General features: G+C 42.8%; 1 protein-coding gene across 3 annotated transcripts in view; it reads right to left on the reverse strand.

The window, feature by feature from the left end:
• LOC127643696 (testican-3-like) overlaps nt 1-25,927 on the reverse strand; it is a 99,454-nt gene that overhangs the window by 56,474 nt on the left and 17,053 nt on the right. For all 3 annotated transcript variants that reach the window (XM_052126515.1, XM_052126514.1, XM_052126513.1), the window contains 4 exons: nt 21,318-21,357; nt 12,200-12,308; nt 5,449-5,554; nt 4,659-4,758 (listed from right to left, as the gene is read on the reverse strand). In XM_052126515.1, coding sequence (XP_051982475.1) covers nt 4,659-4,758; nt 5,449-5,554; nt 12,200-12,308; nt 21,318-21,357 — 355 coding nt within the window. The remainder of the gene's footprint in view (nt 1-4,658; nt 4,759-5,448; nt 5,555-12,199; nt 12,309-21,317; nt 21,358-25,927) is intronic.

The following is a 25,927-nucleotide window of genomic DNA, read 5'->3' on the forward strand; positions in this document are numbered from 1 at the left end:
GATGTTGTTCTTCCCCTCTCTTCTTTTCTCCCCCTCTTCTCTCCACAGGTATTGCAGTTGTTGAGTATTTATGAATTTATATATATATTCTGTTCCTGCACTCTTTATTATAAATGTATTTACAATAGAAAGTTCAAAAGTTTGATTTTGTATGTTTTACTGTGTAATTTGTGTATAATTCTAATGTTCAAATTACATAAAGTGTGTGTTTTATTGAACACAGAAAATGTACATTTCAGAGTTTGTGTCCTTCAATTTCAGATGCAATCTCAATTTATTATTACAGGTGCTCAAAAGGAGTATTTGAGGAGCGGTCATGTGAAATGTATCTTAACAATCTAAATGTTTGTTTTATTCCGTTTTCCCACTAATCACTAGAATGGTCATAACTTTTAAACAATAGATTATATTTAAACATCTGTCTACTATTCCACATTGCCCACAAAAGTATGTATATTTCATACACTCTAAGTTACCCTCTAGCTTGTAAATAAAATGGTTGAAAATGCAGTTGTCTGATGAAGTATGATGGCCGGAGAAGATCTTTGTAAAAATTGCTGTGTTAAATCTTATTTATAAAGGATGATTAGTGTTAAATAATCATACATAGATTTATATAATTTGAAAGCCCTAGTTCTTTTCTTCAAAATCATATATAGAGTTCGGGTGTGTTAAAAAAAAAAACAGGATTCCTTATAAAGGTCTGAATTAATTAATTATTGATGGACTCTTATTTTGAAATGCCTATGTGGCTTTAGAAGGACAATGGGGCTGCCATTTTGGGGGTAGCAAAAAAATCAAAGGAGACTGGAGGATTACTGGTTTGTTTGGGGCCTGCTGCCAGTCAAACAAGCCTCTCTTTCTTGGATTTACTTTTGGATTCATTTGGTGGATTAGGCTACATGAAATCATGCAGTGTTTTTTACTTTTTCCCACAGCAGCTCATTTGTTTTTTCAGTATAGACCGCTACCACGTTAAGTGTTATATTTTATTCTGTCATACTTTCTACTCTCTCTATTCGCCAAAGCAGATTATAGCATGAAGTTGCTTCTGCAAACCGGCTGCTTCGGCACTGTATACATGTCAAACATCTTTCTATGATTGCTCATATGTTCTCTGATCTTAACTTTCCACCCGGAGTGGTCTGTTGCAGACTACAACTTCGACGCAGTATACATGCAAAACAGCTCCCTACGGCTGTGCACATGATGTCCTATCTAAAATTTCCACCCACAGCAGTCCATCGCATAAGCCTGCCTCCGAGAATGGGCACTGCTCCGGCTTCATGCCACTTGAGCTCTATCACAGCTTCATTTGATCACAAGGGAAACAAAAGATTAACTATTTAATTCAAGCATCATTCCAACACTGCGCAGCTCATTTAGGGCGTGCTCCATTCAGCGATTCTGTTTTCCCCAACATGACAATCATGGATGATTTGGATGATTCGGCTATGCACTTTGCTTCATACTCACATATTTCAGTTTCTCTGTAGAATTTATTACAAGTCATTAATATAAACAAGTCGTTTTATTCACCACACTACTGCAAGCGGTGCTCTTATAGTATCTATTAAATCCAACTCTCAGGCACAAACTCCCAACGATTTCATACATCCTCGTCAAATCAAGATGAGTCACCCTGTGCCAATAATACAGTTATGAAATGATTAGCATTACATTGGAAAACAATCTACAAAGCTCTAAACCATACGCTTAAGTTAATAAACATCAGACTATGGTATTCCTCTAGGCATTCTGTTTCAGGTGCCTTCTAACTTCATGACAAGTCAACTTTATATGACGTAGTTCGTATGCACATGCAAGCATGTTTCTTGACATTGCTTCACATATGTTCCAGCTACCCCGCAAACAGCGCAATGCATCGTTCACGTGCCACAACCAAGGCAAGTCTTTCAGGCCATGTGTCTAAGATTACATGGCTCCGTAACCTATATTATGCTATTAATTTCAAATTAAGCATTACCCACCTGGTGATCGACAACAATTGGGCCGTTTCAGGTCTTCCCTAAACAGTTCAACACAAGCCGCAACTCTGTATCAATCTATTTAATTTGAATATAGCTTTCTATATGCCCTCACGTAAAATATCATGCTCAAACACCCAACCTTTTGTATCGCAGGGTCTCACTTAGCCTATACACAGTATAAACATTTCACACAAAAACACAGGCTCTTCCATTTCCCAATGTTTCTCTCCTCTCCACATCCTCCTTCACCTCACACCTCAATCAATCCAAAAACCTCCATCCAGGAATCATCAAATGTTACTACCTATGTAACCCAAGTACCTACATTTCTCCAAACCCCTCAAAAACACTAGATGCAATGTTCATCCTTGCCTTCTTTGGCTTCCTTCGCTGTTCAGAATGCTCATTACAGATGGTCCCTAACCAGAACCCCTCATGATCCACTTTTCGTAGATGAAAAAAAACAAGAAGTTTCCAGATTCTGGTTTCAAAAACACCTAAAATCAGTCCTGCACAATTCCGGCATCTCAGATAAACTCTCGCATCGGTGCCGCAAACACAGCAGCCCATAAAGGCCTGCCCGAGCACCAAATACGATTACTGGGCTGCTTATTTGTGGGCTCCCTGGTTGAAGCACAGTGAGGTCTCCCCTGTTTGAATGCTTTGAGTACCCTCATTGTCAGGAGGAGAGGCTTAGGTTATATTTGAGTGCCTAGGATTCACGTCTACACTCTGGGATGATCTGCCCGAGTGGCTAGGATTCACGTCTCTGCTTGGGCATGGCAGGCTCCTCTAGCACAATCCATCAAGGGCTGTCCTGCTCAAACTGCAACAAGGGTTCTCCCATTTGTATCGTGGGCTCTCCCGTTTGAAGCTCGGGAGGACTCGCCTGGTCAAATGCTGCGAGGTCCCCCGTTTGATCGCAGGTTTAGCTTGCCTTCTCGAGTGGCCACTGTGCCCCTTCCCTCTCGGTTCGCCTGCTCGCTGCACAGATTCATCTGTTGAATCCACCAAGCCTGTAGGTGATTAAGATTCATGCCTCCATCCGGGGCGACCATGTCTTACCCCGGGGGCGGCCCCTGCATTTGGGCGTAATGATCCCTCTGGTGCTTTTCAGCTCTTGCAGAGCTCATTTCCTTGCAGCTGCAACCACCACTGTCTCTTCTGTGCTGCAGCCTATTTTTGTTGTCCTTCTCTACCTATTCTACACCTCTCAGTTTCCTATACCCCAAACAGACCCTAGTGCGAGGCTACCTCCACAAGCGGCCCCTACTCTTTCTATCATATTTTGGCACCTCTGCCCACCTCACACTGGGCTCAGCAAGCACCCACCCCCATCCCTCAAACGCACTTCATTGTTTCACGCTTCTTTTTGGGGGTATAAGAAACATCGTAAAATACTTTGTCTTGTGTCAATATGTTATGTATACCTTGTCTTGTCTCTGTTGCCCTTTGTTTGTCCTTTTTGTCACTTTTGTAGTTCCTTAGTTTTCACTTTTGTCACCCTTGTAGTTTGCCATTGGTTTCTGTTTATTACCCTGTCATCTTGTTTGAGTACTGTTTGTTCATTGGCTCCCGTTTTCCCATGTTCATGTATTTTAACCCGGTTGTTTTCACTCCCCTCTGTCAATCGTTGAATGTTGTTAAGCCTGGTATGTGTTCCCTGCCCGAGTTCTCAGTTTTGTTTCATCGTGTTTAAGTTTCCTGTTTTCCCATTGTGGGTTTTTCCTTTGTGTTTATTTGTTTGTTTGTTTAAATAAAGTTAAGCTGCATATAGATCCGCTCTCCTTGTCTGCCTTCGCTGCCTCATTCGTTAAACAATACAAATGCTCCACAGACAACGGCTCGCTGTCCCATTTTCTGGCACCTTTTGCGGGGTATTCGAGCTCGGGTTGAGCCTCGAGCCCCTTTCACCCAGGACAGCGAGCCACACGTTCACACTATCTTCAATGCAGGATTACATTTACTTGCAAACTACTGAAATGGAGTTTAATTTAACAAGGTTTGGGAGGAGCAAGTCATTTAATCTGACCAATCACACTACCAGAATAAGAGTATATAAACAGCTGCTTACCTCTATGTGACATCGAGTCTTCTGGCATCCCCCCACCTCCCTTTTCGTCTTATCTGTCCATCAATAATCAATAACTAATCTACGTCTGGGGGGTTAATCGAGGTCGGGTCAAGTCTCGAGCCTTGACCCCCTTTCGCCCAGGACAGTGAGCCACACGTTTACATTATCCTCAATGCAGGATTACATTTAATTGCGAACAACTGAAACTGGATTAATATTCCAAAAGAACTGTGATTATTTCCAAAATGACAATTCACTGAATGAAACATGCAATATAATAATAACATACGGTTTGAATATGTTATCATTGCATATTGTTTCACATACCATTTCAAAACCCAGTAGGCAGTTTACAATGTTTACTGCACATTATGTACTAAGCAGTATGCTAGTATTAAGTTCCAAACACAGCCAATGTTTGTTTACACTGTCTGTGTGCAATATGGCCATATGGGATTTAATGAAATTAACTGCATCAATGTGTACCTCTATTCTCCACAGGACTCCCTGAAGGGCAGGGACACTGTCCTGGACAGTGACATATCCATATATTCCATATGGGATTTAAAGAAATTAACTGCATCAATGTGTACCTCTATTCTGCACAGGACTCCCTGAAGGGCAGGGACACTGTCCTGGACACTTCACAGAAATCTGCTTCCCAGAGATGCAGGCTTTATATTCCAGTTTACACTACAACACACACACAAAACTGAGATTAAGTAAGTAAAGAACATTGTCAGTCAGGGATTAATCTCTTGGTTGAATACCTTTGTGAGACAGCTTTGGGAAAAGCAATTCAGATTCTGAATTTAACTCTGTCAATTTAAAGACAGTTTTTGCTAGGGTACATGTAAAATTGATTACATTATCATATTAGAAAAATCAATTACTTGTAATTAATTTTAAAAGTCTTATCTAAATTATTATACTGTGTAATTTGTAATCAGTACCAAATGCATTTTAGAAGTTATCTACCCTAACACTGCTTACACACACACACACACACACACACACACGGTTACTTACAGTAGTAAATGGGGACATACCATATGTTTGTATTGTTTTTATATGAAGCTAATTATTTAAAATATAACCTAACCCACACCCTAAACCTAACTCTTAATATAAATATATATATATATATGTATATATATATATATATATATATATATATATATATATATATATATAGAATACATATATAGAATAATAAATAAAAACAAAACAAAACAAAACAACATCATCTAAATATGTATGGATTGTGTTTCCAAGCGAGTATGGAAATTTGTCCCCAAACTATAGCTAAGAAAGTACACACACACACACACACACACAGACACAGTGGAGAATCATTGCAAACAGGTAGATAGTGTGTGTTACCTTGGTGGAGTAAGTATGCCCATCTGATCCACAAACGGGTAAAGGATGCACCACTGAACATCTCTGGCATTTTAGTAGTGCTGAGTTCAAATTCATGTCCTTAAAACTGCACACAGAGAGATTGTTCTTTTAAAACACAAAAAATTAAGATGCCCAACATTGCTGACCTGCAGAAATGCAGCCTGATTTTGTCCCTCTACCTTCTATCATCTAACGCAGTGGTTCTTAACTGGTGGGCCGCAACCCAAAATTGAATTCCAGGTCTTTTAAGATAGGATCATGACTCATGGACATGAGGGAAAGACAATGTTATATGCAAGTAACAAAATGCAACTAACCACACAAAATTGTGCATGGTAAACATAGTGAATTAAATAGTCTTATCAAGTTTTAAAGGGGAGAAAACACTGCATATCTACTGATTGTTGACGTCAAAGGACATGTGTCCATCAAACTCTACAATATTTTGGAGCAAATTCATGTCACTTGAAGCTAGTCAAATTAGGTGGATGCCAACATGGACTAGTTGTATGCCATGCCCTCATACTCAAAAACTATGATCAAAACGATGTAAACTTAAAGATAAATACAACCCAGCCCCATCATTATTCAAGAAACATTTACTGTAGAAACAAAACACTCAAAAAACATTATTTAGAAAAGCCTGTTTTTCCAAACCTGAGTTTTTCCCCAAAAGTTATTCATGGTAATATTATTACATTGTAATTGAAATGTATTAGTTTATTTATTATTGTTCATTTGAAGGACATTTTTGGTTACTTATTAGTTCTGTGTTTGGTGGCTCTTCATATAAAATCTTAAGCAAAACCAATTGATAACCTCTGATCAAATGTTTGTCTGTCCATTCTTCTGTTAATATTGTTTTCTCTCTCTTTGTTGTTTTCTCTGCCAGTCTTCTTGAAAATCCCCCTGTGCCTGTCGTTCATTGGGTCATTATAGACTAATTTGTGTTAAAAAAAGTCTATTTCCCAGACTTTGGCTGTCCAGTTAGTAAATTAAGTTGACTGGGTAAGAACATAAAACAACTTGTTACAGCTCAAAAGCTTTTTTTTTTTTTTTAAAGTTCAAACATGAACATTTTATAATGTTTCTGAATATTGTCATTACATGCACAAGCAGCATGTAATGACAATATTCAGAAACATTATAAAATGCTATAGCCAGACCATAAGTGTTATGTTCCCTGTTGTCTTTTGTTTTTGTACTGTCATCGTGAAGTTTAGTTTAATTCCTGTTTTGGTTTTGTAGTCTTTTTGTAGTTTCTTTTATTCTGTCATGTTCACTGTTGTCTTGTGTTCTATGTTTCTCTATTCACATTCTTGTCATGTTTCCTTGTCTGCTCCGTGTTTTCCTTTTCACCCGTCACCATTCACGCTCCATGTCACGTTTTCTTTGTTGTCCGCCCCGTGTTTCACTGTCCTTGTCTAAAACTACATTTCCCACAATTCCCGGCCTCCCTCACTGCCTGCACTCATCATTGTTTCCACTTGTGTCTCGTTCTGTCTCCACTTTGTCTGTGTATTTAAACCCTGGTTCTTTGTTTAGTCTCTGTCGATTGTCGTTCGTTTCTTGTATGTTGCCAAGCCTGGTCCTTGTTCCCTACCCGAGTTCTTAGTTTTCTTTGTGTTTTGGTTCATCGTGTTTAATCTGTTTCATTGTGTTTTAAGTTTCCAGTTTTCCCATCGTGGACTTTCCTTTGTGTTTACCTTTTATTTCTTATGTGTTAAAGTCAATAAAAACCGCATTTGGATCCGCACCTCTTGTCCTTCTTGTCCTGCTTCCGCACCCCTCATAACAGAACAATCGACCAAAAATGGATCCAGCGGTTCAACAGGCCAATTATCGGCTGCTGTGTCTGAAGCAAGAGGACCGACCGGCAGTGCTTCACATTGGCGATTTTCTCAGGCTCTAGCGTCTCCGACTTCCCAGATTCTGCCCTGGTGGTCTACTTCAGGGGCAACCTGAACGCCTCGTTGAGGGAGCGGTTGCCACCAGCAACGCACGAGTGGACTCTCTGCAGATTCGTGGAGATGACGTTGCGGGTCTGCGGCTCACCGTTAACTGTGGGCGTTGCTGAGAAGGACTCTACCTTGCCATCCACAATGGAGTCCCTTTGACCACCTCCGGCGGCCCAAGTAACACCAGCCCCACCTGTCTGCGAACCGACCCTCACGCCAGTCACCTACCACGAGCCAGCGCGGCCCACTTCGTCAGCCCAGAGGAGGGAGAGAAGACAGGCTTCCGCCTCCTGGCCCGCGCCAGCCCCGGTCTACGAGCCAGAGCCCACGCATGTCACGGTGAGTGATCTAAAGCCCACGCATGTCACTGTGAGCGAGCCTGAGTCCTCGTCAGCCACGGTGAGCGAGCTAGAGCCCACGCATGTCACTGTGAGCGAGCCTGATTCCTCGGCCGTCCCCGAGCCAGCGCCAGTATCCTCAGACGTCAGTGAGCCAGAGCCGGTAGCCTCGACCGTCCCTGAGCCAGCACCTGTAGCCTCGACCGTCCCTGAGCCAGCGCCTGTAGCCTCGACCGTCCCTGAGCCAGAGCCTGTAGCCTCGACCGTCCCTGAGCTAGCGCCTGTAGCCTCGACCGTCCCTGAGCCAGCGCCTGTAGCCTCGACCGTCCCTGAGCCAGCGCCTGTAGCCTCGACCGTCCCTGAGCCAGTGCCTGTAACCTCGAACGTCCCTGAGCCAGCGCCAGAAGCCTCGACCGTCCAAGAGCCAGCGCCAGTAGCCATGACCGTCCAAGAGCCAGTGCCAGTAGCCATGACCGTCCAAGAGCCAGTGCCAGTAGCCAGGTCCGTCCAAGAGCCAGCGCCAGTGGTCGTGCCCATCCTAAAGCCAGCACCTCTCGAGCCTTCCAGGGCTCCTCCTCCCGAGCTTTCCAGAGCTCCGCCTTCCGAGTTTCCCGAGCTTTCCAGAGCTCCGCCTTCCGAGTTTCTCAAGCTTTCCAGAGCTCCGCCTCCCGAGCTTTCCAGAGCTCCGCCTTCCGAGCCTCCCGAGCTTTCCAGAGCTCCGCCTTCCGAGCCTCCCGAGCTTTTCAGAGCTCCGCCTCCCGAGCTTCCTAGAGCTCCGCCTTCCGAGCTTCCCAAGCTTTCCAGAGCTCCGCCTCCCGAGCTTCCTAGAGCTCTGCCTTCCGAGCCTCCCGGGCTTTCCAGAGCTCCGCCTTCCGAGTTTCCCGAGCTTTCCAGAGCTCCGCCTTCCGAGCCTCCCGAGCTTTCCAGAGCTCCGCCTCCCGAGCTTCCTAGAGCTCCGCCTTCCGAGCCTCCCGAGCTTTCCAGAGCTCCGCCTCCCGAGCTTCCTAGAGCTCTGCCTTCCGAGCCTCCCGAGCTTTCCAGAGCTTTGCCTCCCGAGCTTTCCAGAGCTCCGCCTCTCGAGCCTCCCAGAGCTCCACCTTCCGAGCTTTCCAGAGCTCCGCCTTCCGAGCTTTCCAGAGCTCCGCCTCCCGAGCTTTCCAGAGCTCCACCTCTCAAGCCTTTCGAGCCTTCCAGGGCTCCGCCCCTCAAGCCGCGCTAGCCTCCCAGGGCTCCGCCCCTCAAGCCTCTCGAGCCTCCCAGGGCTCCGCCCCTCAAGCCTCCCAGGGCTCCGCCCCTCAAGCCTCTCGAGCCTCCCTACGGCTCCACCTCCAGAGCCTCTTGAGCCTCCTACGGCTCCACCTCCAGAGCCTCTTGAGCCTCCTACGGCTCCGCCTCCCGAGCCTCCTAAGGCTCCGCCTCTCGAACCACCCGAACTTCTGACGGCTCCGCCCTCAGAGCCTCCCGAGCCTCCTACGGCTCCGCCTCCAGAGCCTCTTACGGCTCTGCCCCCAGAGACTCCCACGGCTCTGCCTCCAGAGCCTCCCATGGCTCCGCCTCCTGGGCCTCCTGAGCCATCCTCGGCTCCGCCTTCCTCAACCCCGTCTCCTAGGTCTTCCAGGGCTCTGCCTCCAGAATCTCCCGAGCCTTCCACGGCTCCGCCCTCAGAGCCTCCCGAGCCTCCTACGGCTCCGCCTCCAGAGCCTCCTACGGCTCTGCCCCCAGAGACTCCAGAGCCTTCCTGGTCTCCGCTCCTAAAGCCTCCTACGGCGCCGCCTACCTCGGCTCCGCCTCCTGAGCCTCCTTCCGCTCCACCTCCTGAGCCACCCCCAGCACCGCCTTCAGGGCCTTCTAAGCCATCACCTCCCTCGGCTCCGCCTCCGAGGTCCTCCTTGGCTCTGCCTCACGCGGCTCCACCGGCCTCCCCAGTGGCCACTCCTCCTCACAGGGCCCCTGAACCGGCCTCTGTCCCACGGCCATCTCCTAGGCCACCCAAACCGGCCTCGGTCCTGGGGCCACCTCCCAGGTCCCCTGAACCGGCCCTAGGCCCATGGCCATCTCCCAGGCCACCAAAGCCGGCCCCTGTCCTGTGGCCTCCTCCCAGACCACCGAAACCTGTCCCTGCCCGGTCGATCCCTCCCTGGCCCCCTAAACCTGTCCCTTTGTGCCCCCGTGGACTGTCTCATTTCCCTTTGTGCCCCCGTGGACTGTCTCATTTCCCCGTGTGCCCCCACGGACTGCCTAATTGCCCCTTGTGCCCCCATGGACTGCCCAATTGCCCCTTGTGCCCCCATGGACTGCCTATTTGTCCCTTGTGCCTCCTTGGATGGTCTCTGTGTCCCTTGTTCTCCCTTTCATCTGTCTGTTTTCCCCCAGTCTACCCCCTCACTCTTTGGTAATTTTGTTTTTTTGGTATTTCTGTCTTTTTTGTTAGGACCGTCTGGAATCCGGTCCTTTTGAGGGGGGGTTATGTTATGTTCCCTGTTGTCTTTTGTTTTTGTACTGTCATCGTGAAGTTTAATTTAATTCCTGTTTTGGTTTTGTAGTCTTTTTGTAGTTTCTTTTATTCTGTCATGTTCACTGTTGTCTTGTGTTCTATGTTTCTCTATTCACATTCTTGTCATGTTTCCTTGTCTGCTCCGTGTTTTCCTTTTCACCCGTCACCGTTCACGCTCCATGTCACGTTTTCTTTGTTGTCCGCCCCTTGTTTCACTGTCCTTGTCTAAAACTACATTTCCCACAATTCCCGGCCTCCCTCACTGCCTGCACTCATCATTGTTTCCACCTGTGTCTCGTTCTGTCTCCACTTTGTCTGTGTATTTAAACCCTGGTTCTTTGTTTAGTCTCTGTCGATTGTCGTTCGTTTCTTGTATGTTGCCAAGCCTGGTCCGTGTTCCCTACCCGAGTTCTTAGTTTTCTTTGTGTTTTGGTTCATCGTGTTTAATCTGTTTCATTGTGTTTTAAGTTTCCGGTTTTCCCATCGTGGACTTTCCTTTGTGTTTACCTTTTATTTCTTATGTGTTAAAGTCAATAAAAACCGCGTTTGGATCCGCACCTCTTGTCCTTCTTGTCCTGCTTCCGCACCCCTCATAACAATAACCAGTTAAACTGATAACATGAATATATACTACATGACAAAATCAATTACAGTAGAGACCAAAAATACTGGCAGCCATGCATTTTTATCAAGTAATGTAATTGCAATAATGCAATTCTGTCCAGAACATGTTGAAATGAAAACATATATTTTTCAATTGTATGTATTTATTGTTGAAAAAAATTATAAATGTTAGCTTATTTAATCCTAAAATGGTATGGAAAATATTATTGTTGCCCTAGATTTACAGTACTATTTGGCAGCAATGCTTTTGGACAATATACCTGCAATCAGGCATTTCCTTGACTTTCATATCCACAAATGAGATTCTTATTTGCCTGTTTGTCTTTTCCTAACTGCTCCAGTTCTCTCAGATTTGAAGGGTGCCTTCTTCTAAGTGTTGTTTTCAAATATCTCCATTGGTATTCAATGTGATGGTGCTGGACTCATTGCTTTCCATTCTTGAACAGTCCTGAGTGTTTGCAAAATGTTTAGGGATATTGTACAGCTGGAAGAATTTTTAGTGTTAATCCTACATTTAAAGGAATAGTTCACACCAATATGAACAATTTTGTAATTTACTCTAATTTAGTTCTAAACCTGTATTACTTTCTTACTTTTGGGGAGTACAGAAGATGGTTTAATGAATATCACAGCCTTTTCAATACAATGAATGGCAGTGGATGTCTCACTTTAGCTTAAAAAGGCCCCAAATGTATCCTAAAACTAGTCTATACAGCTTGTGCCCCATGTTCCATGTCCTCTGAAGGCAACAATAACTTTTGGGCTGTTTTTCTAACCAAAAGTAATTTTTCAGTAAAAATCTTCACTGCTGTTGCGCGTTCATGAGCGCTATGAGAGAATCTTGTTCACAGTGACATGCTTTAACATGTGAGCCACTGTGAATAAACTTCTCTCATTGTGCTCTTGAACGTGCAACAGACGTCATTGTTTTTTTTTTACTGAAAAGTAACATATGTGTAATATAATATGTGAAATAATAAGGATGCGTTTTAGAAGACCTGACACACACTTCGCATGGACTGCTTTTATGATACTTTTGGGTTATTTTACTTGTTTATAAGTTATTTAATTATTCTAGTGGCACTAGCCACTGCCATTGTATTAAAGATATTGGCTTTGATATGTAACAAAAACATATTTTTAGCATGGGAAAAAAGTAATATGGGTTTGGAATAACATGAGGGTTAATTTTTGGGTGAACTATTTCATTAAGGGAGCCAATATTTTTGGCAATGATTGTACATTGGCTTTCTGCTGATTGAGTAATGAGCCGGATGTCCAGTAAATATGAGTCAGATAGAATGGAGGAAGTTTACCTCATCCTGCGTTGACTGATACAGGTGGGTGCTTGGTAATGTTCCGCCACACACACTTTAAGGTGGCCACATTTTATCTTGAGGCATGGATCTTTGGCAGGGTCCAGTGCTGAAACACACACACACACACACACACACCAACTAAATATCAGAGACCACTTGTGATAACTTTTTTATGTTAGTCTTTTTTTATTGTTTTTTGTCACTTATTAAAATTTTTCAGCAAAACAATTTAGTTAAAAGGTGAATTGTCTAGTATTTGTTATATCACACTTCTGCTTTAATTGCAGCAGGCATTTCTCCACAAGTTAGTGCAAAACCATGTTATTGTAACATGATTTGCTGTGATGAAGTACCACCTATAGCCACTAGAGGCCCCCCACGCTCACATATCTCTGACTCAAATGTTGAAGAAGCGCTATTTGTTTACGGTTGCGATGAAGCGCTACCATTCAAGGACAAATCGAGATTTCATTCTTCATTCAGTCAATTGTGCAGCCTTGACGGATACCACACCAATGTCTTAGAGGTCAAAATCTGCAGGTTCCATGGTGTTATGAATGGTTTTCCCCTTTTGATACAGTAAGTGCTACTTTTACGGTCACTGCCACGCAGGGACTAAAAACGGTTCAAGGAACGAAAACCGATAACGAACACAATTTTTTGCAGAACGTGACCGAAAACTGTGACTTTCAATTGTTCTGGAGTGAAAACATAATTTTTAGATGCTGGTAACTGGTTATAACCAGATAATTTTGTTCAATATTTTTTTCATGAAACTAAAGGCCAAAAGGTTTATCAAAGTAAATTTTTTTAACTACAACATTTAATTTTGCCCCAAAAAATCCAACATGTGCTTTGATCCTGAAGGAAACAGCTGCATCACATATCTCTTTGCCTAATTGCCCGATGTGGAGGCAGAGGCATTTCCAGCATTGAAGGACATCCTGGGCTTAGCCCAGACAATTTTATTTTCACACTAGCAACCACTTCTCTGTAGTTCAAAGCTGGTGAGAGGGTATTCTTTGAGTTCTGCTCTTGCTGGGCCTGTTTCTACAGTTCCTAAATCTTCCACTCTAGTTCTATCCTCAACATCCTCTCTCCTCCCTGAATCATCTGTGATGCAAAAGAACAGATACAGCACATAACTTATTGAAAATCAGCTTCAAACAACTAATTCATCAAGTGCTACATATTTCAAATTGTAGACCAGTACCATTGAAGAAAATGTATTGGCAAGAGCAGATCAGTGGGATTGCCCTAAGATCTATCATGATTCTTGAATTTTCATGTACATTACAATAAAGTCATCACAAAAGAGTTATATTATAGTGAGTAGCCTATAGTGAAGTAAAAAAATTTTTTTTATATAAATAATTTACATTTTTTTACATAAATAGTCAAAATGATGTATAAGATCCTAAGTTAAAGCAATACATGAATGACTTTAGTCTAAGTTCACTGACACACCCTGGCATCGAATTGTATATAATTCTCCATGTTCATCTGTCAAAATCCTTTCATTAGGATCATTGGGATAAACAATGTTTCACTTTTAACTTTCTCTAAAGTAAGGTGACTTATTAATTGTTACCAGTTTCCATGCCTGATTCTGGCACATCTTTGCTACCCTCAAAGTGTATATTTACAACAAACATATTTCACAAAACAAGTCACACATACATTTTATGCTAATGCTTATTGGTTATCCTTAGAGAAAATAACACCTGATAAACAAGAAAATTATGCTCCAAACTGGACTCCAACCACGGTCTCCAGCATGAGAGGCAGATGCACTAACCACGAGGCTAGAGGTTACAACATGTGATATCAGTCAGTAGCAGACGTCTTGAGGTTTAGCCTACTGTGGGTGAAAGCCAGCCAGATGACGATCTTTAGACTTTAAGGACAAAAACAAATGCGAATTCTTACGCACTGACTTCTTTCGGAAATTTTAGAAGCCTCATTTGCTTCATTTTTGCTGTCTTTCCTGCTAACTGCTGTTAACTCGCCACTAAGTAAAGTAAGTTGATGTCAGTTCCTCCCCTACCTGCTGCATATTCAACAGAGAGGAAGAAACGGAGTCGCCCATAGGCTACCGACAGCAAAGGAACTTATTCTATAGGCTAGATTATGCCTATGTCTAGTTTTACAGGCTGTATGCAGTATGTGCAAAGCCAAAGCACAATGAAATAAGGCAACTTATGATTTCGGAGGTTTACATAGGCTATTGTCCGGTTTCACATTTGTCAGTCAACTTTTCAAATACATTCGGGGCTGAAGCCCCGGCAAAATCGGCTGCCGCCGCCTCTGTGTGGAGGTCATATTCTGTGAATGAAGGCCTTTTTAACAACTATGTATAATTACTACATATACATGCACAGTTAATCCAGAGACAAGGAAAACAGGTACATTTCTCAGTTGTTTCCAGTCTTCACTGAATTATTGTTAGCTATGATGTATTAATACAGATTTGATGCTGCTGTGTTTTGACAGATGTAGATCTGTAAATAGAATTATACTCAACTGTTAATTAACTGTTTGTTATGATTTCTAAGGTGATAAATCCACCACACAGGCAAAAAATTAAAATCCTAATTTTGCTTATTTTGGTGAGGCAAGTGGCTTATTTTGGGCTTGTTTTTCCAGACCAGGTTGCTTGTTTCTCTTGAGAGATTTGGCAACACTGCAACTGGTATTTCACCCACCCCTTAGAGCAGAGTGCTGTCATTTTAAAAAGATCGTTATTAACCATTCTTTTATTTTGCTCTAAACCTTTTGACCTTTTAACCTTTTGGAAAGGAGGCTGAGAAACTTTTGAAAAAAAAAAACCAAACAAAAATAAAAAAAGTTTTTGCTCAGAATTAACTCAAATGAAAAACATTTTATTTTTAGCCCCTGCTGCCTTTTTCCACATTAATGTGAAAATGACAATGAATAATTTCTCTGGAGTGCCAACCCCTACACATTCTGTGGATATTATTATTTCTGGATTGTGCATTTAAATTCACAGTTTTTACCAAGTGTGTGTGGTTTTCTGTGTCTGAATAGGCAGAGCTGTAGATCTAATGACCCTTAGATAAAATGTACCATTATTTTTTGTTCTTCCAGTCAAAATATGTGCTGCAAAAAAATCTATGACCGCTGTAACTTATCAATTCTGGCTATTGACCATGGTATAAAATGGATAATCCACAGCTGGGAGTGAGTTAAACTATTTTAAATACACTTTTCGGAAGTGGTTCTTCACCTCCACGTCGTGCATTTAAAATTGTTTAATGCACAGCTAGCTGTGGATTATCCCTTACATATAACTATGTCCACATATATTGCAATCACATAATACTGAACACAAAGGTGACAATGAATAGCAAATGTCCTTGAACAAACCACTTACCCCCCAAAATGGATCAGTTTTTTGTGCAACAATGTATTTCATATGCATTATTCAACAGTCATGCAAGAGAAATATATACAGTTGCAGATAGCATGATATGGACCATTTCACTGTGTGTGTAAATAAGTGGTATAATTCTGTTATGGCCTGAAATATAATGGGGTAGTAGCTAATGCTCTGTGATGAAAAGGAAATGTCAGAGAAAGAAAGAAAAAGAAAGAAAAAAAGAGTTATAATGCATTTAATCCTTTTTTAGTCCTAAGAGGCTAACACACACATTCAGAAGAAGAACAAACTCTCAAATGCTCTTCCTTTGTCATACCCTTGTCAAAGCACACACACACACACAAAACACACACACGCACACACACACACACACACATATATACAGCAACACTTCGAATGATCTCTGACCTCACAGGGTAAGAGCCTTAGTCAAATCCTGCACAGGCTTTAGGGCTTATCCAATCCCAATCTCCTCAGTACCCTTTGAGTCTTTTGTTCCTATGTGTGTGTGTGTGTATATATATGAAGAAATGTGCAATTGATTTGTGCATCATCATGTTTGAGTGTGATCAGAATCTGTTTTAAATAGCTCACCTTGCTCTTTTAGTCACTCAATGTTCTATCAATAGTAATTTGCATAAATATCAAACTTGTGATGAAAATTCAAGGGATTTCTAATGACTTTTGAATATGCATAATCTCATAAGATTTACTGCACACTGTGAGCTCAATGTGAGAGAGTCTTAAAAAGCAGTATTCTCATTTTGTCAGATGGATGTAGCGTGATGATATGGGTATTAGGCCACAGCATGTGACTATGAATTAGCACAACAACTGAGTTGTCTATGACTTCTCTCTGATTAACATTCTCTCAACACTGATGACACTGCCCGCAAGACATCTCAAATGACAAGATATCAAAGATCTTTCTATTTAAAATGACCTTAAAAAATGAGTATAACAAAAAGGTTTGTTCTCATCATTAAAGCCAATTCTTCTGCCATTTTAACAACTAATACAATTTTATTAATTTCCCATCTAATCCTTAGTCATTTACAAACCATTACAACTTATGTTGAGATTTAATGGCTATTAAAGTTCTTCTGCCTATAAGAACCAATTTGTGATCCTGTATCCTTGACAACTAGCTATCCCATAAGTCTCTCCTATGAGCCACAGTACAGCCCTGTCCCCAATGCCGCACACATCCCTTGCCGCCACCATCCATATCCACACTTCTGTGATGCTTAGACTGTCAGTTGTAGATCAGCTATGAAGTTTGCTCCAAAGGGTCTTTGAGAGAATGTTGCTGCCCCAAAAGGGGTATATTATAAGCACCCTTCTGAATCATTAAAGACCATATGGACACCCTAGAGTAACAATCCTATGAGCTTCATGAACATGTGCAAGCAAAGGCCACAAGAATGATCTAAACATCAAATAGACTATTTTGGACAGTGGCCTAAAAAAGTTGTTTGGAGATTTTCTGGTTTTCAAAAATACCAAGTGTCCATATACTTTTTGGGAAACTGTCACATGGGTTACACTGAGGCTTCGCCTTCAGTTATTTCACATAGTGTAGAGATATAGTTCTCTCAAAAATGAGACTTACCCTCTTGTTGACTTTCTTTCTTTTGTGAAATAAAATAGAAGAAATTTGGGGGAATGTCCTAGTAATTTTCCCATGCAATGGCAGCGAACAGCAACTGGAGATGTCAAATCTCAAAAAGTACCATAAAAGTAGTCCTCACGGTTTGTTCCAAGTATTCTGAGGCCATATAATGGTTTTGTGTAAAGAACTGTAACAAGGTAAAAGGGAAAGAAGGAGGCAAGAACCGGCTTGACAATATAAATAATCTTTTAATAAAACAAAAGACACAAACATAAACACATGCATAGCAGCTGCCCATAAAGCAGTCAAAATGCTTTGCACTCGTCTCGCTTACTTCTGAGAGCCAGCACCCACCCTTCCATCGTGGATCTCTTGTATGGATCTAGCCGAGGAGCAAGAGACGGGTCCGTCCCTATTGCTCGCCCTCTCCCCAGATCCAGCCTGTCCTTCTCATGATCTTGAAGTCTGCGGACTTCGAGCTACCCACCTCTGAGCGTTCCTCGCATTATAATAAAGAAGCTGAGGAATTACTCGAGGTGGTTACTCGGGCGGTGGCCAGACTACAGTTAGACTGGCCACGAGAACAAGAGACCGCCAAACGCTCCAAGCTAGAGGACAGAATTCTGTCTGGTGGCCAGGGGAAGGAACGCTAAATCAGTCCCTTCATTTCTTTGATGACCTCCATGATGAAACTTTATACTTCTCGTGTCTTCGTGCCTTCGACACCGACATATTCGACCATCGTGGGTGCTGAGGCACGGGGGTATTCCATGATGCCGCAGGTAGAAGAGACACTCGCGGGTTATCTCTCGCTTGGCTCGGCATCATCTCTAAAGAGACCTACTCTCCCCACAAAGCCGTGCAGGACCACCTCCACGCTTGTGGGGAAAGCTTATCAGTCAGCAGGTCAGGCTGGTGCTGCCCTGCACACTATGGCAGTGTTGCAGGCGTACCAGGCTGACCTGTTGAAGGACCTGAGTGCGGGCAGTACTTTCGACGAAGAGGCTTTCTCAGAGCTTCATCAAGCCACGGATCTGTCTCTCCAGGCGACCAAACAGACGGCTCGCGCCATTAGCCGGTCGATGTCTGCTTTATGGCTGAACCTTTCGTGCATCAGAGACAAGGACAAAGTGTTCCTACTCGAAGCCCCGGTTTCACCTTCTGGCTTGTATCGGTGACTCGATGAACACAGTCATCACCAGGTTCCAGGAGGCGAAGAGTCACGAGGAAGCCTTCGGGCAATTCCTTTCTCGCCGCAGGCTCAGAAACAGAGCATGGCAAATCGCACTCCCCCTCGTAAAGACTGGGGAGCGGCTCGTCACCCTCAGCAGCCCCCAAAGCATGACCTCAGGACCGTTATCTCCAGAAAGAGAAGCCCTGACGGTTTTGCACCCAGCCTTGTGGGGGTAGCCCCCTCAGAACAGGGCACGTGAAATATCCACCTCTACCTTCCCGATACCCCCACGAAACCTCTCCATTCCCGCCACCTCTGGTATTTCGGGAGTTAGCGTTTTCAAGCTAAATATTGGGTGTTCCGTTGCTTCCTGCCATAGTCCAGGACATGGAACACTTGACATCCCCTCAACAGGAAGTCTCAAAATTTATACCCATCTCAGAGAACCTGGCAGCATGGAAACTACTGCCGGGTGTTTCTGGGGTGGCTGTGGCTCAGGTGATAGAGCGGGTCAGCTGCCAATCACAGGGTTGGTGGTTCAATTCCCAACTCCACACGCAGAAAAGTCCTTGGGCAAGACACTGAACCCCAAGTTGCTCCTAATGGCAGGCAAGCGCCTTGCATGGCAGCTCTGTTGCCATTGGTGTGAGAATGTGTGGTGGGTGGGTGATTGGGACACAGTGTAAAGCGCTTTGGTAACGTCTAAGGTTAAAGCGCTATATAAGTGCAGACCATTTCTATGTGCGTCCTAAGAACAGTAGAGAAAGGCTACAGAATTCAATTTGTTCACCGTCCTCTGCGTTTCAATGGCATGGTAACGTGAAACCGGAACAAGCATGTCTACTGTGGAAAGAACTGCAAAATCTCTTGGTCAAAGGGGCCATAGAACATATTCCCCTTCCAGAGAGAGAGTCAGGTTACTACAGCAGATACTTCCTGGTTCCCAAGAAGGATGATGGTTGCATCCGATTTTAACCTTCAAGGCTTGAATCGCTCAGTCAAGGCGTTCAAGTTCAAGATGCTAACCGTCAAGACGGTCGTGTCTCAAATCAAACATCACGATCGGTTGGTCACAATCGATCTCATGGACGCATACTTTCATATAGAAATTCTAACACAGGAAGTTCCTGAGGTTTGATTTCAGGGGCGAAGCTTTCCAATATCGGGTTCTCCCATTCGGCCTAGCCTTATCACCCCCCACATTCACAAAGTGCACTGGAGATTGTATGGAATTCTATCATGATGCGGGCACAATTGTCTCCCGCTCGAATCGAGACCATTCAGAACACCCTGAGCAAAGTTAGGCTAGGCCAAGGTTGCACTGTTCGTCAGTATCAACGAATACTAGGTCTCATGGCATCTGCATCCTTGTGATCCCTTTGGGCCTTTTGCACATGAGACCATTTCAGTTGTGGCTCAAAGCCAGGGGATTTCTTCCAAGGGCCAGTCCCCTATTGCAGATAAGGGTTACGCGCTGCACACTACGTACCCTTTTTATGTGGTTCAGACCCCGGTTCCTCACCTTGGGTCCCACTCTAGGTGCGTCTTGCTGTCGCAAGCTGCTAACGACAGAGGCCTTCCTGACGGGCTGGGGAGTGGTTTTAAAATGTCGTCCAGCTCAAAGGGAATGGGAGGGTCTTTAGCTCAATTGTCTCGAGTTGATGGCTGTATTTCTGACACTGAAATACTTCCTCCAGTATCTGTGAGGCTGCCATGTCCTGGTGCGGGTGGACAACACAGCAGTAGTTTCTTACATCAACCATCAAGGAGGTCTATGGTCACGCCAGCTGAAAAGACTGGCATGGCAGATTCTCCTTTGGGCCCAGGGCAAGCTCCTGTCAATCAGAGCAGTTTATATCCCTGGATGCCGGAATGTGGGAACAGATTTACCCCAACGGAGGAAGGCTCTTACATCCTTGAGTCAATATCACAAGCTCATTTCTGAGACCTCTCTTCCGCTTTGTGAGCACAACTACACAACCGTAAGAGGTCCAGACATCCACAGTGCGGTGGCGTGGGTATTCTCGTTCAAAGTGTAGCTTTTGATAGGGAACATCTCGGGTTACTTAACTGTAACCACAGTTCCATTAAAAAGCGGAATGAGATGCTGCACTTAACTGCCACACTGAGGATGCCCCAGGACTGCTCTTCAGACAAAATACCTGACGATGCACCAGTGGCGCATCTATTTATAACCCCTGGTACCGGCGCATCCTGATGATGTCACCAGTAGAGGCTATAAATTCTAGTCAATTTCATTGACGTGTTGCACACATATTCACAGCTGGTCACTCCCAAAGACGTTCCCAAAGTGCTAAATCAGTGCAGCATCACGTTCCGCTTTTTCAGGGAACAGGGGTTACAGTTAAGTAACCCGAGACGTTCCTCTACTCTCAGGCGTCCGGCGGATTGCCATGGCTGCTCCGTTGGGGTGGATGGCAGTGGCGAGGACTAAACAACAGCACATTAATACTCCTTCCTGGGTTTCGGCACAAGTGTAAAAAGGTAAATGGAAACAAGGAGGTGAAAACAGCCTTGACAATATAAATAATCTTTTAATAAAACAAAAAGTCACAAACATAAACACATGCAGGGCAGCTGCCCATAATCTCTCTCTCTCTCAAACTGCCGCCTCCGTTCGCCTTTATCCCTCTCAAGGGCTTGATTAGCCTGATTAGGGGCCAGATGTGCAACATCCCGACCCAGCCCGCCCTCCTCCCTGCCACAGGAACATTTTAAGTTTGTTTCAGAACAGTCTTCAAAATATCTCCTTTTTTTTGTTCAACATAATAACCATACAGGTTTGGAACGACATGAGGATGAAAAAAAATATGACGGAATTGGGTGACCTATCAATTCAACATAAAATGTACTTTTGTTTTCAACTCTGAACATGTAGAAAACTCAATGATGTTACTGAAAATCTTACCTTGATCGAATGGCTTTCCTGGGCTCCATGTTCCTGGTTCCTAAGAAAGAAGACAGAAGTTGATAAACTAACAGAATCTTGAGTTAATCAACAGCCAGCATTTGTTTTTCTGATTTTTTATGGTGGAAGATTCATCTTACTTCAAATCTAAATGACATCTAAACAAAAAGACTGTTCCAATGAAATTAAGATGAAAATAAAACGGAAATCATACAAACCTCCACCTCCTGATTGTAGTGGAAGCATTAAGGAGAAAACAAATAAACGTTAGACAGAACAGTAAACACACACACACATCACTACAACACAAGAGCTCATGTTAATAGGTATTTGTATGTAAAGTGTATAAATACAAGCAAATGTGTTCAATAATCAGACACAATAACATAGTGGGACTCTTATTTATTAGTAAATGATGGGGAAACTTTGTCAGAGAAAGCAAATGTATTCATAAATTAAATCCAGCTTTGCAATGTTCAACAAGTATGACATATTAGTGAAACACTATCATGATAAATGGTATAATCAAAATCTTTTACAGATGGTGTGTGTTTGAGTGCATTGCAACAGTTTCAAACAGTCTTTAGAAATCACAAAGAAAACAATTAAACCATTTTATTCCAAATTAGGTAAATAAGTAAATTGTAAATTGTTAACTATTTTGTGCGTCAAATATTGTCATTTATAATAAATACAATAAAATCAAACTATGAATTCCAGGAATTCAATTTTCTATTAACCTCAAAGAATACATAAACATTTGTACATCTCTAAAGTTGATAATTCTTAAAAATGGCTTATATTTTAGATGCTGTCAATATCACACGTTTCAGTGTTTCCATCGAAATTGATTTTTTAACGTGTTAGAACAGTACATTACAAACAAATACCTACAAATACTGAGATCGTTTTGATCTCACCACAACAAAATATAGAATAAATGCTAATTAAATGCTAAGGAAATACATATGTATTGCTTGTCATTGTGCCAGTTAATACCAGATTGTTTGTCTGCCTGACAGACTCAGTAATTGGTCTGCACTTGTGTTCATGCTTTATACATTAAAAAAGCTAATATGCCAGTTTCTATCAAAGTTACACCATATGGTGACACACTCATACACACCTATACACATACAGAAATGAATATGAAATGGGACCAACTGACCCTCTTGCAATTAAGAATTTTTGATGACTGCTATCCCTCTCTCTCTCTTTCCTTCCTGTGTGTGTGGCATGCACGCAAATGCATCTGGTGACAAACAACACCTACTGTATCTAAATATATTATGGCCTCTCTGTTGGTCATTCATAATATCCTTTAACCACTTCCCTGCTCACAAAATGAACCTTCTTTCTCTCTTCCTCACTGTTTAAACACCGTCATTGTTATATTTTCTCGTTTGTTGCCTTATTTCAGCATCTAAACAGTTGCCACCCAAGCTACACTTACACTGGCACAAATTTTGAATGAACAAATCAGGAGTTTGCATACAAAAGAAATCAACAGTGCAGCTCTGTTACAGCTCTGAGTGAAATGCTTTTATGTAAAACTGTGATAGATTTGTATTATTATAAGATGTGAAGGCATTATCTAGGAATGTTTGCTCACTCCATGAGTCCTAAAATTCTAAACATGCCTCTGTAGACAATCACAGACCTGTGGAAATATGTCACATAAAACACGTCTTTATTTCTTTCTTTCTTTCTTTCTTTCTTTCTTTCTTTCTTTCTTTCTTTCTTTCTTTCTTTCACATTCCATGGGAATTAAACCTTGGTAGCACGAGGCACTATAGAGACTTTAATTACTTTTTAAGATTGTATTAATGTCCATGATATATTCTGGCCTTGAAGTCACTATTTCAAAATTCCCTAATATTTTATGGTTTGAACCCTGAAAGAACCCTGAAATGAGCATATGAAAGAGAGAGGATAGTGTGAAAAGAGACTGCAAGAAAAAAGAAAGAGAATGGAGAGAGAGAGAGACAGAGAGAGAGAGAGAGAGAGCATTGGAAACATGGGTGAACTGCTGTCCTCCTCTCTTGTCCTGCCAAAGGTTTGATGCCTCAATGGAGCATGCAACACATGCAAATGTAAATATTTTCACCAGAACACAATCTGAAACTTGGAGAGACCAGTAAATAAGTGAAATTAACTCTTTATTTTGAGAGACTCTCTGTAGATAACTCATGATAATCAACAAATTATGAAGAGCCAGTTTGAAATAACGTTTATTACTCAGGAAGAAATGTTTACTGACTTTCAATTAAAAATTCATTAAATAGGAACAATTACACCAGCTAGACCAGCACCAAACCAGCACTAACCAGAATAAATCAGCCTAGGCTAGCAAGATAATTGCATTGCTGTTTTTGACCACCTTCTTCCAAGTTAAGTATTATTTTTGTCATAGTTCCTTTTAGTTTTAGATTTGTATAGTTTCTCAGTTATTGTTTTGTATCTCTGGATCTTTTGTTCTCCTTTTTTATTCATTTGGGTTCTTCATTCCTTGTCGTCAGTCACTCTGTTTCCTCCACTACCTGACAATATTAAATGGTTGTATTATTAAAATCTGAGGTACCAGGGCTACTGTTTATCACTGTAACTAGGTAACAACTCAAGAAGTAGTCAGCTTCACTGTGTTAAGTGAAGTTTTAAAGTTTGTTTCTTTGGATTTACCACCAAAACTTGAATTCACAGAATGACACTTGTGTTTGTCTGCTACAGATCAGAATCAGAATTAGCTTTATTGCCAAGTATGCTTACACATACAAGGAATTTGTCTTGGTGACAGGAGCTTCCAGTGCACAACAATACCAAAAACAATACAAAAACAGTGCCAAGAAATACTGTAGATAATAAAAAAAATAAAACAATTATATATATAATATAATTATACATATACCTACATACACACACCTTCATACATACACACACATATGTAGTGCAAATCTAAAACAGATCCGTTATATAAGTAAAGAATACAGTATGTTATGTACAGTGCAAACATAATTTTTTTTTCCTTTGTATGTTATGGCAGAAGAGGATATATTAGATTATATAAATAGACTAAACTGTCTATTGCACATAATTATTGCTCAATCGGGTGGCTTTAACTGTTTATGAGATGACTAGCCTGAGGGAAAAAACTGTTCCTGTGGCTGACGGTTCTGGTGCTCAGAGCTCTGAAGTGTCGGCCAGAAGGCAACAGTTCAAAAAGGTAATGGGCTGGGTGAGTGGAATCCAGAGTGATTTTTACAGCCTTTTTCCTCACTCTGGAAGTTCTTGAAGGGGGGGCAGGGGGCAACCAATAATCTGCTCAGCTGTCCGAACTGTCCTCTGCAGTCTTCTGATGTCTGATTTAGTAGCTGCACCAAACCAGAAAATTATTAAAGTTCACAGGACAGACTCAATGACTGCTGAGTAGAACTGTATCAACAGCGCCTGTGGCAGGTTGAACTTCCTCAGCTGGCGAAGGAAGTACAACCTCTGAAGGGCCTTTTTCACAATGGAGTCAATGTGTGTCTCCTACTTCCGGTCCTGTGAGATGGTAGTGCCCAGGAACCTGAATGACTCCACTGCTGCCACAGTGCTGTTTAGAATGGTGAGGGGGGTCAGTGTTGGGGTGTTCCTCCTAAAGTCCACAATCATCTCCACCATTTTGAGCGTGTTCAGCTGCAGGTTGTTTTGACTACACCAGTGAGCCAGCCGTTCAACCTCCTTTCTGTGTGCAGACTCATCATCTCGGATGAGGCCGATGACAGTGGTGTCGTCTGCAAACTTCAGTAGCTTGACAGAGGGGTCCCAGGTGGTGCAGTCATTGGTGTAGAGGGTGAAGAGTTGTGGGGAGAGCACACATCCCTGGGGGGCACCAGTGCTGACTGTACAGGTGCTGGAAGGGAATTTCCCCTGTCTCACAAGTTGCTGCCTGTCTGTCAGAAAGCTGGTAATCCACTGACAGATAGACATGGGAACAGGGAGTTGGTTTAACTTAGTCCGGAGAATAGCTGGGATGATAGTGTTGAAAGCCGAACTGAAGTCCACAAAAAGGATCCTTGCATATGTCCCCGGTCTGTCCAGATGTTGCAGGACATGATGCAATCCCATGTTGACTGCATCATCCACAGACCTGTTTGCACGATAAGCAAATTGAAGGGGATCTATAAAGGGTCCAGTGATGTCCTTCAGGTGGGCCAACACCAGTCTCTCAAATGACTTCATGACCACAGACGTCTGGGCGACAGGTCTGTAGTCAATTAAGTCCTGTGATTTTTGGTTTCTTAGGGACAGGGATAATAATTGAGCATTTGAAGCAGCATGAGACTTCACATGGCTCCAGTGATCTATTGAAGATCTGTATGAAGATGGGGCTCAGTTGGTTAGCACAGGATCGGAGGCACGCTGGTGAGACGCCATCTGGGCCTGAAGCCTTCCTCGTCACATCATCTTCATAGATCTTGAGTGCAGGTTGAATAGCAGGAGGTGTTGGTGTTTGTGTGTAGTGAAGGTTAGAGCGGGTGTGGGGTGTGAGATTGGGCCTTTCAAATCTACAGTAAAACACATTCAGGTTGTCAGCCAGTTGTTGATCCACCACAGGGTTGGAGGTAGGA

Source organism: Xyrauchen texanus, chromosome 5 (assembly GCF_025860055.1).
Source record: "Xyrauchen texanus isolate HMW12.3.18 chromosome 5, RBS_HiC_50CHRs, whole genome shotgun sequence".
Lineage (NCBI taxonomy): Eukaryota > Metazoa > Chordata > Actinopteri > Cypriniformes > Catostomidae > Xyrauchen > Xyrauchen texanus.